Source organism: Dipodomys spectabilis, unplaced genomic scaffold (assembly GCF_019054845.1).
Source record: "Dipodomys spectabilis isolate Male_0828 unplaced genomic scaffold, ASM1905484v1 ptg000365l, whole genome shotgun sequence".
In the NCBI taxonomy this organism is placed as follows: Eukaryota; Metazoa; Chordata; class Mammalia; order Rodentia; family Heteromyidae; genus Dipodomys; species Dipodomys spectabilis.
In genome coordinates, this window is record NW_024871042.1 from 14,991,624 (window position 1) to 15,005,604 (window position 13,981).

The 13,981-nt window shown below is 40.3% G+C and overlaps 1 protein-coding gene across 1 annotated transcript in view; it reads left to right on the forward strand.

Annotated features, from left to right (window-relative positions):
• The window catches only part of Gadl1 (glutamate decarboxylase like 1), a 222,900-nt gene that overhangs the window by 44,709 nt on the left and 164,210 nt on the right, over positions 1-13,981 (forward strand). The window contains exons 3-6 of the mRNA XM_042666508.1: positions 4,688-4,814; positions 9,619-9,709; positions 11,661-11,767; positions 12,507-12,622. Coding sequence (XP_042522442.1) covers positions 4,688-4,814; positions 9,619-9,709; positions 11,661-11,767; positions 12,507-12,622 — 441 coding nt within the window. The remainder of the gene's footprint in view (positions 1-4,687; positions 4,815-9,618; positions 9,710-11,660; positions 11,768-12,506; positions 12,623-13,981) is intronic.

Below are 13,981 nucleotides of genomic sequence, written 5' to 3' on the forward strand. Positions count from 1 at the left end.
CATACAGGTCTTGTCCAAAGATCACAGATTAGCAAGTATCAGAGCTGGGACTAAAATCCAGGCAGTTTGGCTTCAGGGTCTTCTCCATTTATTCCTAAAAACCACTCAATTTTCTTTTTGTACATTCAATACTTTCCATGTTGGAGGTGGACTACCAACAAATGAACGCATGGTAGATGCCCCTCTGTTATAGTAGTAGAAATTAAATATCACTTGAAAATGATTATGAGTGTGGTGGTATTTGTTCTGAAATTTTGGTAATATGATATTGAGGGAATTAACACAATTCCATGCTCACAAGGCCTCTGAACATAGGATAGTTATGTTTAAGGCAAACCCACTGATGGTATTTTATTTATTTATTTATTTGATTGTTTTAGTTTGTTTTATGTGTTCTTCCGTAGTCCTGGGGATTGAACCAGGGCTTCAGGCTTTCAAGAGCTCTACAACTTGAGCTATGCCCATTGACGGCATTTCTTTTTTTCCTCCTCTCCTGTCCTGTGCTCTCCTTCCTGGCCCCTCCATACCTTTCCTTTCCTTTCCTTTCCTTTCCTTTCCTTTCCTTTCCTTTCCTTATTTTTGTTTTTGCTTTTATTTTTTAGTACAGGAATTGAATTCATTGCCTTTCAGTTGTTTTGATTGCTTTCTCTGTTGGTAGTCTATCACTTGAGCCACACCTCCAGCATGAGTATTTGCTGATACTCAAAATGGAGTCTTCCTGACTTTTTACCTGGCCTGGCTTTGAACTGTGATCCTCTGAATCTCAGCATCCTGAGTAGTTAAGATTATAGGTGTGAGGCAATAGCGTTCAGCTGATGACATTTCTTTTCTTTTTTATATATTTTTTCTTGTAACAATACTGTACAGAGGGGCTACATTTCCTATAGAGCTGGCGTTTCTTATCCATCTAAATTCTATATTTATAATTGCACATTGTCTGGTCTTCTCTGTGTTTGTGAAATATTTTGGACATTGTTTTGGAGCACTCTGTTCCTTTGACAATATTTTTAAATTAACTTTCATTCAGTCACTATATATTTACTGTTAATATAACTGAGTTTAAAAGGCATTCAATTCAGCTGTGAAGTACATAAAGAAACAAAATAAATGCCCAGCTTTGCACAGAATTGATAATTTAACTGGAAGGATACACCTTCCCTGGAGAATAAGACACAGTACAAAAGGGACAGATACTGTAGGTTTGAGGTGAGGCTTTTAGCGTTCACAGGAGAGTGGTAACAAGGGCTCTGGTACACAGGTAGGGACCTTTTTTTCTGTCAAGGGCCATTTGAATAATCATAACATTATTGTGGACCATACAAAATTATCAATAACAGCAGATGAGCCACAGGCAGCCAACATGACATATAAATAGCTGTCCCATCGTGCACCGAATGGACTTTATAGGGCCAAAAGATGGGCATCTGCCACCTCTCAAGACTGATGGGCAGAGAAAAAGTAAGGTGGGATGCTAATTTCTGAGATGTTGAAAAAAGCAGGAAGGAAAGTCATACAGCATTGCAGAAGGGCCCTAGGTATTTGACCTAGCAAGGGAACTTTTTTTTTCATCTGGAAAGAAGGGCTCACATAAGTGACCAATGAGAAGCAAAATGAGAAGGGAAGCCGGTGCTGGTGACTCACATCTGTAATCTTTGCTAGCTACTCAAGGTGAGGTACAAAACCAGCCAGGAAAGTCTGTGAGGTGAGATTCTTTCCTCCATTTAAATAACATAAAGCTGGACATGAAGCTTTGGCTGAAGTGGTAGAGTGCCATCCTTGAGCAAAAAAACTGAGTTCAAGTTCCAGTACCAGCATTCCCTCTCCCCCCAAAAAGAGGAGAGGCTTGTGACCCTAAATTACCAGCAAGACCAATAAGGAACCCAAAGTTGGTCACAATGTAGTGGATGTGCAGGCTTTCTAGTCACATGAAGTAGGGATAAAAGCTATTTGGAATTGGTGGAGGTGGGTGAAGTTTATACCTCTAAATTTGCTCACTTAAAAAAAACAAAACAAATCCCACACTTTGGAAGGTGTCTCTCTCCAGTAGACCTTCTTTTTTAGCCATTGGAAAAAAAAGTACTATGATTCATGAGGTTTGGGTAGTCATATGACAATCATCCTGATCAAGATATGAAAATTTCCATCTTCTCTTAGGGCCTTGCTCTTGCTAGGCACATGCTCAACCATTGAGCTGTGCTTCCAGCCCTTGGTACATCAGTGATTTTTGCTATAATATAATGTCTCCTTTTTGTCTAGGCCAGAAGTTGGACTATAATCCACCTATTTCATGCTTTCCATTGTAACTGGCATTGACTGCTATCATGCACTTTTTTTTGCCTGGGTTGGCCTGGAACTTCAATCCTCCTGATCTCAGCCTCCCACGTAGCTGGAATAACAGGCACACTCCTCCCACCCAGATGTTGCTTAAAAGGGGATCAAGCCCAAACTGACTTCAGACCATGATCCTCCTAAGCTCAGCTTCTCGGGTAGCTAGGATTATAGGTGAGAGCCACTGGCTTCTGGCCACAAAGTAACTTTTTTTTTTTTTGGGTCCGGTTGTGGGGCCTGAACTCTGGGCCTGGGCGCTGTCCCTCAGCTCTTCAGCTCAAGGCTAGTGCTCTACCACTTGAGCCACAGCACCACTTCTGGGTTTTTTCTTTTTGCTTATGTGGTGCTGAGGAATCGAACCCAGGGCCTCAGGCATGCAAGGCAAGTGCTCTACCACTGAGCCACCTTCCCAGCCCCACAAAGGAATTTTTTAAGGCTCTCGACAGTCCGTCATTTCCTCTACTACTTTACCTCCTACCCTCTTACTCTCACCTCTGTTCCCACCTCTATGCCAAACTGCTCTTTTCAAGATTCCTTCTTGGAACGATTCGCACGCTTACTTTGTCTTTTTCCAATTTGACTTCTCAACTGTGTTTGGCAGTAGAGCTGCTAAAAGCAGCCATTCTTCTTCCTTTGGGCATCACTCGTGGTTCTTTATCTCCTCCTTCCTCTCTGGCCTGTCTTCCACATGTCATTTCTTCAAGGGCTGATGTTTTGGGGACTCCTGGGCTCTCCTCTCCTCCCTATAGGTTCTCTGAGCCATGCCATTTGTCTGCCAGTGCATCACCAAAGTATACCCTGGGACTCTCTCTTGTCCTTCATGCAAGACTCACACTGACAGCTACATCTATTTTGGATGCTTGAAACTCCTCACTCTATCTATTCCCAAATAGATCTTTCTGTAGCCCCACTGCCACCTGCAAATTCTATATCTAAGATAGAAGATACAGGGATAGAATTGGTCAATTCCTCTTCTCACCCTCAATATTGAATTGATTTCATTTCCAAAGGTTACTTATTCCGAATTTTTAATCCTTCTGGGGACTCTGTACTTTATGTCTGTTTGCCCTCTCAACCAGATCACCATTGCCTGATTTATTATAGCTATTATAGTTTTACTTGGAATCTCCACATAGGAAAGCAAGTGAACATTCAAAACATAGACATGGCCATTTTATTCTTCTATCCTAAACATTACCATGGCTTCTTTAGAACTAAGCAAAATTCAGTAATAATCCCAGAAGGCCCCCACAATGCAACTTGCTTTATTTCTCCACATACTCATTCATTTAGTCTATACATCTCTATTGAGTGTGTTGAATATAGTAGGTTGCGTTAGTTATTGGGATCTGTGTATGAGCAGACAGGCCTCTGCTCTCCAGGACATTATATTGAACTACTAGACAAGTGAGTACCACACTGTGTATCTGAATATGACAAGGACTAAGGCATAAAGGAGAGCGAAGAAAGCCAGGGAGATAGATGGAGATCAGGTAGGCAATGACAGGTGATAGATTTTGTTTGTTGTTTTTACATTTTTGTTGTTGTTATACAAAAGAATTGCCATTTCATGGTAGTAGCTTTTAAGTCAGAGGCTCAGGGTTACTGTCATTGAGAAAGCAACATGTTTGAGCAAGTTTCGAGCAAAGGGAAGGAGTTAGCTCTAAAGGTGTTTGAAGGAGAAGCATTCCATGCCAGGGGCACAGCCATATGGAGACTCGAAGGTGAAACTATGCACAGTGTGCTCAAGGGAATGGAAATGACTCTTCCGGGAAGTAAGTAGAGCTCAAGGAGACTGGAGGGGTGCTGCGGCTGGGGAAGGCAGCCATGCAGGATCCATGTGCATCCTTGTGAAGACTTTAGCTCTTACTCTGAAGAAGCCAGTGGATGCATTTGGCCCCAGATAAGAGGATCACTCTGACTGCTAGTTGATAGATTGTGTGGTGTAAGGGTACCTGCACAGAACAAACAGGGAGCCATATAAGAGGCCAGCTCTGCTAATAAGCATCTTTCTTCCTCAAAGGTCACACTTCAGCCATACCAAGCATACTCAGTTTTCCAGAGATGCAGAAAGCTCCTTGCTTTACAGCTTCTTGTCACTGTATCCTCTGACCTCAGCTTAATTCATTCTTTGAATTTGTGTCATAACTCTGACATAGGCCCTCCAGTAGTCCTTCTCTGGCCATGCCCAGCTCAGATGCCCCCTTACTGGTCACATCGATATCTGTGCTATATTATAACTCTTTTTGTGTCTCCCACTATCTGGAGCTTCATAAGGTCGAGTCCTAGCTACTTTCTTCTTCTCTGTCCTGGGCTGGACTGGGTGTGTGGTTAACAGTGTGCTGTGCTCAACCTCCAGGTGTGTGAATGGCAGCCTCCTGAACAACTGAGACAACTCCTGGACTTGGAGATGAGGGACACCGGAGAGCCACATGACCGGCTCCTGAAACTCTGCCAAGATATCATCCACTTCAGTGTCAAAACCAGTAAGAACTCCAGCTTACGCCTTGATGTGTTCTTGACAAGCCCTGGCACTTTTCATAAAACTAAGAAAATCTTTATGGGATACCAAGCCTGGATAAAAAAAAAAAAAAAGTAGTGATTCTGATGTTTTTGCAATAGTCCATTTAATCCCTAATTCCGTTTTCCCACCAAGGGCTATGATGTATAGATAGGAAAACTGTTGGTGTGTTATAATTTTTAATTTTAATTTTTATAGTACTGGAATTTGAATTCGGTGCCTTATACTTACTAGGCAACCGTTTTAACTACTTGAGCTACTACCCTATCTCTTTTTACTTTATTTTTCAGAAAGGGTTTTATACTTTTGACTGGGAGCCATCTTGGATTGTGATCCTCCTATCGATGCCTCCTCCATAGCTGATATTATAGATGTGTAACATCATGCTTGGCTTAGAGAGTGTTTTTCATATAAGCAGGAATATTTTTATTCAGGAGACATGGATTAACTCTTGGCAGTTGCTAATTACTAAATTAGTCTATCAAATCTGGTAGGACAAAAAGTACTCAAGGCAGATGTAAGAAAAATGAGTTTGTGGTAAATTTTGCAGGAATGCCTCACAGTAACCCACAACCACTATCATTTCTTGTGAATATGCAATGTTTGACTAAAGTGCCCTATTCACCTAGAGAACAAGTCTTAACCGTGAGAGAGTAACTTACCAAAACATTCGTGTCTCAGCTGGGCACAGATGGCTCACAGCTATAATCCTAACTGCTTCAAAGGCTAAGATTTGGGGGATCACAGTTTGAGCCTAACCCAGGAAGAAAAGTTTGTGAGACTCTATTTCAAAAATAGCCAGCCAAAAGGGATGGTGGTGTGACTTTAACTGGTAGAATGTCCGCCTAGTAAACATGAAGTCTAGAGTTCAAGGCCCAGTACCTGAAAAAAAGAAGTCATGTCTTAGTGTGTTGTGAAGATGATCCATTACTTAAAACTATGCAGGCATTACACTTTGGGAATTCTGACACTGGACTAAATTTAGTGAAAAAGTATCATAGAATCAGGCTAAAAATAATTGGATTAGGTTCCCCTGGGAAAGACTTATATGTGTTTCAAAAAAATTCAGCGTTTCAAAAGCAGAGATACATATCTTATTATTATAGTGCATGTCAGAAGTGGAGAATGACATTTAATGCAGTAGATTTTTCGGTTTACTGGTTATTTTCCATAACGTTACCATGGAAATCAATCATAAATTAACACAGAACTTAAAAAAATCTTATTAAAATTACTTGTGGCAAAGTCTGGCTTCCTTTGCCAGATGAGAGAGAGTTTTCTATGTTTTAATGGAAAAGATATTTTCTTTTGAGCTTTGTTTTTTTCTGGAGCTCTTTTTCCTGATCTATTGGTGTTGAGAAAGAGGGTGAGAATGGAGACAGTGGCAGAGGGTAAGCAGAGAATAAAAACAAGAATGAGTGAGAGAGACAGACAGAAAGAGAGACAGAGAAAGAGAGAGACAGAGAGATAGAGACAGAGAGACAGAGACAGAGAGAGACAGAGAGACAGAGAGGCAGAGAGAGGGGGAAAGGGGGAACACTACACTGAATTCTATAATTTGTATCAAAGGGTCACTAATTAAGTGCTTCCAAAATGCTAAAGTAATCACTAGCTTGAATGTCAAGCCAAGCCAGTTAGTCTGCTATTGTGTAGCAATGTTTATACTGTACAAAGCCAAAAACCTTTATGAGACTTTTTCCATGAGGAAAAAAAAAAAAATAAGACAATTGGAGTTTGACATGGGTTCTTGAAAGGAGGCTGTGTTTGAAATAAGCCAAATCAGAAAGTATATGTAAACAGGGTACGAGTGACTTACTCCTGAAATCCTAGATAGTCAGTAAGCTGAGAACTGAGGATATTGGTTCAAAATCAGCCTGAGCAAACAAATCCATGAAATTCTTATCTCCGATTAACTAACAAAAAGCCAGAAATTGGGGCTGGGAAGGTGGCTTAGTGGTAGAGTGCTCGCCTAGCATGCATGAAACCCTGGGTTCTCTATTCCTCACTACCACATACACAGAAAAAGCCAGAAGTGGCACTGTGGCTCAAGTGGTAGAGTGCTATGCTTGAGCAAAAGAAGCTCAGGCACAGTACCCAGGCCCTGAGTTCAAATCTCAGGACCGGTAAAAAAGAAAGCCAGAAATGGAGATGTGGCTCAAGTGGTAGGGCACCAGCTATAAGCTGGGGGTCAAAAGTGAGAACTCTGGGCCCCTGAGTTAAAGCCCTAGTACTAGCACCCACCCAAAAAATTATATGTAAGTTGTATAGCAAGTCACATGTCACTTCTACACTGTCATGTGGCTCAGGATCAAAAACATACGAAGGTCATTTGTGGATACCATCTCAGAGCGACTCCTGTAGGAGAGTGAAGTGCATCTACCAGGAGGGAAATTAATTAATATTTTTAGAAAACAAAGGCAGCAGACAGCAGCACTGGACAGACATAGTCAGATCCATTTCTCAAGGGTTCTAGTTGAATGTGGGGTTCATGGAAGAGTTTTGGGGTGCTGGTTGACCACACCTGTAATCCAGCTACTCAGGAGGCTAAGATTGGAAGATCGCTCTTCAAACTCAGCTCAGGCAGGAATAGTCCCCTGAGACTCTTACCTTGAATTAACCACCAAAAAGCTACACATGGAGCTGTGGCTCAAGTAGTAGAGTGCCAGACTTGAGTGAAAAAGCTAAGAGAAAGCACCCACCCCCTGTGTTCAAACCCTAGTACCAGCACACACACAAAAAAGAGTGGGTGCAGCAAGAAAGACAAACAGGATACAGCAAAGCTCAAAAGAAAGCATGCATGTTTTACTTAGAAGCATTGTGCTTCATGAAGGAGTTTTGTTTCTCTCCTATGTAATCATGTTTTGAATATTTTTAAAAATTGAGGTGTTACTTATAGTCAATAAAATGTATAAATCTGAAGCACTTAGCTCAGTGAACTGCATGTGTGTCATTCCACAAATCATCACACAGACCATCTTCACTTATTTCTAGCCCTCAAAAGTCCCTCAGCCTCTGTCCACCACAGCGCCTTCCCTAGGGCATCCGCAATCTTCCCCTGGAGCTCCACGTGTGGCTTTTCTGAGTTTGAATGTCATGAGTAGAATCACACTACGGATACTCTCTCCTGGATAACAGCTTCATTTATGTTATTGTCATATCAACAAGTTTGTCTTGTGACAGTACTAGGGCTTGAACTCAGGGCCTTGCTTCCTGGCTTAGCTTTTATACTCAAGGATGATGCTCTGCCATATGAACGACAACTCCACTTCAGCCTTTTTGCTGGTTATTTGGAGATAAAGAATCTCAGGTACTTTCCTGCCCAGGCTAGCTTCAAACTTAGCTCCTGAGGAGCTGGGATTACAAGTATGAGCCACTGGTACCCAGATGACAGGTTGTTTTGTTTGTGATTACTATACAGGTGAAAACTTAGTGCCTTGTGTGTGTTTTCTTTTTACATTTTAATCGTATATATTAGTTGTAGAAAGAGGTTCCATTGTGCTATTTCCCTACATACATACAATACACCCTAATCAAATATACCCTTTCTATTATTCTCCCGGGTCCTCACTCCCTCCTCTGAAAAGAACATTGTTAGTTTTTATTACTTTGTTTTCATGCCTGTGTATAAAGGACTTCAACCCATTCACCCTCCTTCACTCTTTCCTTTCACTCTTTCTCCTCCTGCTGGTATCCACCTCCAAACAGAACCTGCTTATCATTCTGGTCATTTATTTATTTTTGTACTTTAAAATTATCTTTTAATAGTTGTATGAAGGGATTGCAATTCAACATGGTGATTTATACGTATAATGCCTGTTAGTCAGTGTCACCCCTTCCAGCATTCTGCTCCCCATCTATCCCAACCCCACACATCCCCTCAAGTTGGCATTCATTTCTAAAAATTAAATTTCTAAAAACTAACTTTTCCATAGGAGAGACAACATATGATATTTGTCTTTCTCAATCTGCCTTGTTTTACTTGACATAAGGATTTTTAGTTCCATTTGCTACTTTCCTGCAAATGACAGAATTTCATTCTTCTTCATGGCTGAATTGTGTTTATATATCACAGGTCTTTATCCACTATCCGTTGTTGGATAGACCCCATATCTGACAATTGTAAATAGTGCTGCTATAACATGGGTGTGTAGGTATCTTGATTATAAGCTGACTTATTTTCTTTCAGATATGCCCAGGATTGGCATAGCAGTATCATATAGAAATTCTACTTTTAGCTTTCTCATAGAAAACTATACTGATTTCCATAGTGGCTACAGTAATTTACACTACAATCATCTATGTATGAGGGATTTTTTTCCCTCCATATTCTCACTAGCATTTGTTGTTGTTTGTTTTCTTGATGATGGCCATTCTGACTGGGGTGAGATGGAATCTGTGTCTTTTTTTTGTTGTTGTTCTCGGTCATGGGGCTTGAACTCTGGGCTTGAGCACTGTCCCTGCGCTCTTCAGCTCAAGGCGAGCACTCCACTGCTTTAGCCACAGTGCCACTTCTGGTTTTCTAGTGGTTTAATGGAGATAAGAGTCTCACGGACTTTCCTGCCCTGGCTGGCTTTGAACTGTGATCCTCAGATCTCAGCCTCCTGAGTAGCCAGTGAGCCACTGGCACTTAACTGTTATTTTTTTAAATGTATTCATTAGCTATTTCTACTTTTTCTTTTGAAAGCTGTTCATTTGTCCATTTTAGTTGGATTATTAGTCATTTTGGTGTTTAATACTTGGAAGCTGAATATCTTATTTTAAATTTATAGATCACCCAAGATTTTTTAACCAGTTGTATGCTGGCCTTGATTATTATTCCTTGGTGGCTCGATTCATGACGGAAGCACTGAACCCCAGTATGTAAGTGATGTGTAACTGGAATTTCACTGGGAATATGGGTTAGAGATGCTTTCTTTCTAAGCAGATGACATTTTGTTTCTCAAATGTTCATCTATGTTTTCTTTTGTGCTCTTTTACCATTAATAATGGGCAGTCTTAGGCCACCAAGCAGTAGTTGAGGAGCTGTTTGGTGGAGGCTGTTTTCATGAACTGGTTCAGCAGCATCGCCATCTCCATTTAAGAAATAAGAAAATGATTTAAGCTGTTTTCCATTCATTCCTGGAGGCAAAGGTGTGCCATTACTAAACATTAGAGACTTAAATAGATCTTGACTCTCCCTTGTGAAGCACAGAATCTAGTGAAAGAAAGAGACAATCGAGGCACATGGTATTCATATAAAAATTAATGTGAAATTCTCACTCTTATGCAATGGAGAGGTGCCCTATACTATAAATAAGAACAGATTTCCTAGTTGGGAGTTCAGGAACATTGTCTCTTAAAAAACTGACAAGTATGAGCTGAAAAAGAAGAGAAATGAGTTCTACGTAATGGTAACTGCATACCCCAATGTCCTATAGTGGGAGGCAGCAGGCCTCCTCCATGAACTGAAAGGTCCGCTAACTGACTAGTGGAGTGGAGTGGAGGAGAGATGGAGAAAAGCCAGGCGTTCAGGGCTCAGGGACCTCAGTTATTCCAGGTACATTGAGAAGCCGCTGGAGATTTCTAGTCATTTGATGAAATTTGTTAATACATTTGTTATTAATTTGTTCTGAAAATTATGGCAAGTACACTGGAGGGGACCCACTAGGATATTGTTTCCTTAGTCAGGTAGTTTTCACTTAGATGGAAGTGAGAAAGAATAGGAAAAATGTGAGTTTAGAAGATAAAACATGAAAAAAAATCTAGATATATGTTGGGCCTTGGAAATGAGGATAGGTGTGTGGTTTCTGAGATACTGTTTAGGTTCCAGAAGTTCATTGCTGTGTCTGTGGACTTTCACTGACACAGGAAGCACTAGATGAGGGGGCCCAGGGGCTGAGACAGTGTCAAGAAGTTTATTTGCAATGACAGGTGTTTGAGTTGGCAGTGACTTTAAGATATCCAAGAGAACCGGATTCAACAGTTTGGTGTCCCTGGGAAGGTATTTGAGGTAGACTTCAGTAGACAGGCTGCTTATTAAGGGTTACTCTTGGGGTCCATATGAGGGACATGGAAGAGGATGGTTTGTATGTCCAGGTCTAGTGCCTATCACTGCTGGCCCTCAGACATCTTTGCAATGACCCATCATCCAGGGTCAAAGGTACAGAAAAGACTTTAGCCTTGGGAAAGGCATTTTCCTGAAGCTGAGCCCATCTTAACAGAGCTAACATAGTTCTCTGGTGCCAGTAAGTCCTTCAGTGACAGCGGGCTGGGACAGAGATTGGTAATAAAAGCATCACAGGATACGAGATGCCTCATAGAATATGTCCATCTGTATGGAACAAGTAGTACAGCAGAGGAAGGTCGAATTCAGAACAGGTGGCCTCCATGTAGGCTAGGCTTTAACATTGTTAGTGTATTCAGAGTAGTAACCTAATATTAACCTGGTTACCAAGACAACAACTACTCTTTGGCATCAGCACCCAGTACAGTAGTCAGAGCATGTGCAGACTGGAATGCCCACTGTCCATGTCTGATACACAGAATCCCAATGCCCTGCATTTTTCTCTCCCATAGAATTAAAGATGTCTTCTAAACTGGAAGTGACTTGCATATCCCTAAGGCCTCGAACCGTTAGAGTAGTCATCTAATTATGACTAGGACAGTCACTGAGGGAAGTAATCCATTTATTCCATATCCATTTATTCCAATGGATAAATTTCCAAGGACTACCTACACCTCTGCGTCCACTGGTTGAAATATATTTCTTGGGACACCGAAGGGATGTTTGGACTGCAGTCATAGAAGTGAAGTGTTTTTTATATCTGTCTAGTTATACGTATGAGGTGTCCCCAGTGTTTCTGTTAGTGGAAGAAGCAGTTTTGAAGAAAATGATTGAATTTATTGGCTGGAAAGAAGGCGATGGAATATTTAACCCAGGTGAGTACAAACAGTTACTTCTATCCTGCATCCACTCTGAGCATCTAAAAATGTATTCCTATGAGGGAAAACTCCTTGCAGACTTACACAGTATACAGAGTTAGACATTAAAAGTGCTACGTGGTAAGCCTGTAGCTGGCACTTTCTCTAAAATGATCATAATTTGCATAATGCTAATTCAGTGGCATGCATACTTAATGAATGAGATGTCTACAATTTAGTACTTACATATCTATAATCTCAGATTTAAATCTAATATAAATGAAGTTTTCTGCTATTGAGAATTTGGAAAGACAAGGATAAATCCTTCAATATTTGCAATCAGTTTTATTTGAGAAGGTTCGCAAATCACATTTATCTTATAATCCTTTTTGTAGACCCAACGATAAACAGGTAGTATTGTTTCAATTTTATTGTGTAGACAACAGATGAAAAAAAAGACTTAACTCTGGATCATTGGCTACTAAATCTGGAGCTCTTAGATTAAAATTTTTTGTTCAGAAAAAAACTGAAATGAGTGAATAGAGCAGAAATTTCCATCTTTGCTAAGATGGAAAAGTTCTAGAATTAGAGATTAAGGAATGGGTAAGAGGAACATTAAGAGTAATGAAGGGTTGTATTTAGATGAATTTCAAAGTGGCTAGAAGAGTTCTGACCATTCATGTTTTGCATTGCATTTGGTGCTTTGAGTGCTAAATCTTCATGTAATAACTATGACATTTTAATTTTGTTTTTGCAGGAGGTTCAGTGTCCAATATGTATGCAATGAATTTAGCTAGATACAAATATTGTCCTGATGTTAAAGAGAAGGGGCTGTCTGGGTTGCCAAGATTCATGCTTTTCACATCTGCAGAGGTAAAATAGTCTTCTTGTTGACAGATACATTGCTTTAGCTGAGAATGCATTATTTTAAAAAGCTTGTTTATTTGATCAGTCTTGCTGTGACTTTCACCTATCCACATGTGATTAATATGCCTGAATATAATCTAGATTTGCATTCCGGGAGAGATCCTGATGAGGTTGGAAGCGACACCCCTAAACTCCAATTTCTACTTTACTTAAAATGCATAGTTTGTAACATTTTAAGGAGAGAACATTTCACTTGAAAGTATGTTTTTTTTTCCTTTGAGTGTTTATTAGAACTCAAATCATCACTACTGATCTGAGATGTTTTCCTCTCAGTTCCTTGTAAATTCACTTTGATTGGCTAGCATGAGGAAATACTGAGTAACAATCAACCACACACACACACACACACACACATAGACACACACAGACACACACTCTCACACACACACACATACAGACACACACACAGAGGAGCTCCTATCTCTTATTTTACCTGCAATAAATTCAAGGTCAAGTATAGCTAAAAGCACTGACATGGAGCTAGGCTTCCCAGATCAAGTTTATCTTCTAACTACCTCAGTAACCTTTGATAAGCTGATAGTCTCTATATCTCAGTTTCCTTAGATAGATAGATAGATAGATAGATAGATAGATAGATAGATAGATAGATAAATAGATAGATAGATAAAAACCTATATCTGTTAACCTTTGTATTTAATACCTTATCCTCAAACTCAGTAGCTTAGAAATTTAACTTTGAATTCATGCTTACAAGTCTCCAAGACAACTAGATAGGTTAGCCTTGCCAATACAGAGTATGGCTAAGCAATGGCTGGTGCAGGAGTTGCTTATGGTGACTTTGTCTTCCACATGGCGCTGAGGTATGCTTTCATGGAGACTGGAAACACACGAGATTCTTGATTTGTGGCACAGGAGTGATGGTGAATAGGGCAGTGAGGAGACTGAATTTTCATGTGATTGTGAGATCAGAACTAAGTGACTCTTTTTCCAGTTTCAAAAGAAGGCTTCATATATCCTGTGCTAATAGGCCACTTCAAGTTGAAGCCAAAAAATCCAGAAATGGAATGGAAATTCCATGGGGGGAAAAAATCTACCTTGGGAACATGCTGTAATCTCAAGTCTATATGTCTACACCATTCATCTAGACCCCACTTTGTAACTCAATCATTTCCAGCTCTTTGAAGATACTTTATTACTGTGTGTTTATCAATAATTTATCCATTACTTAGCTAAAGAAAGTATCAACTGGGCACTGGTGGCACAAATCTGTAACTCTAGCTACTCATGAGGCTGATAGAGGTTCAAAGCCAGTCAGGGCAGGAAAATCCATTAGACTCTTATCCC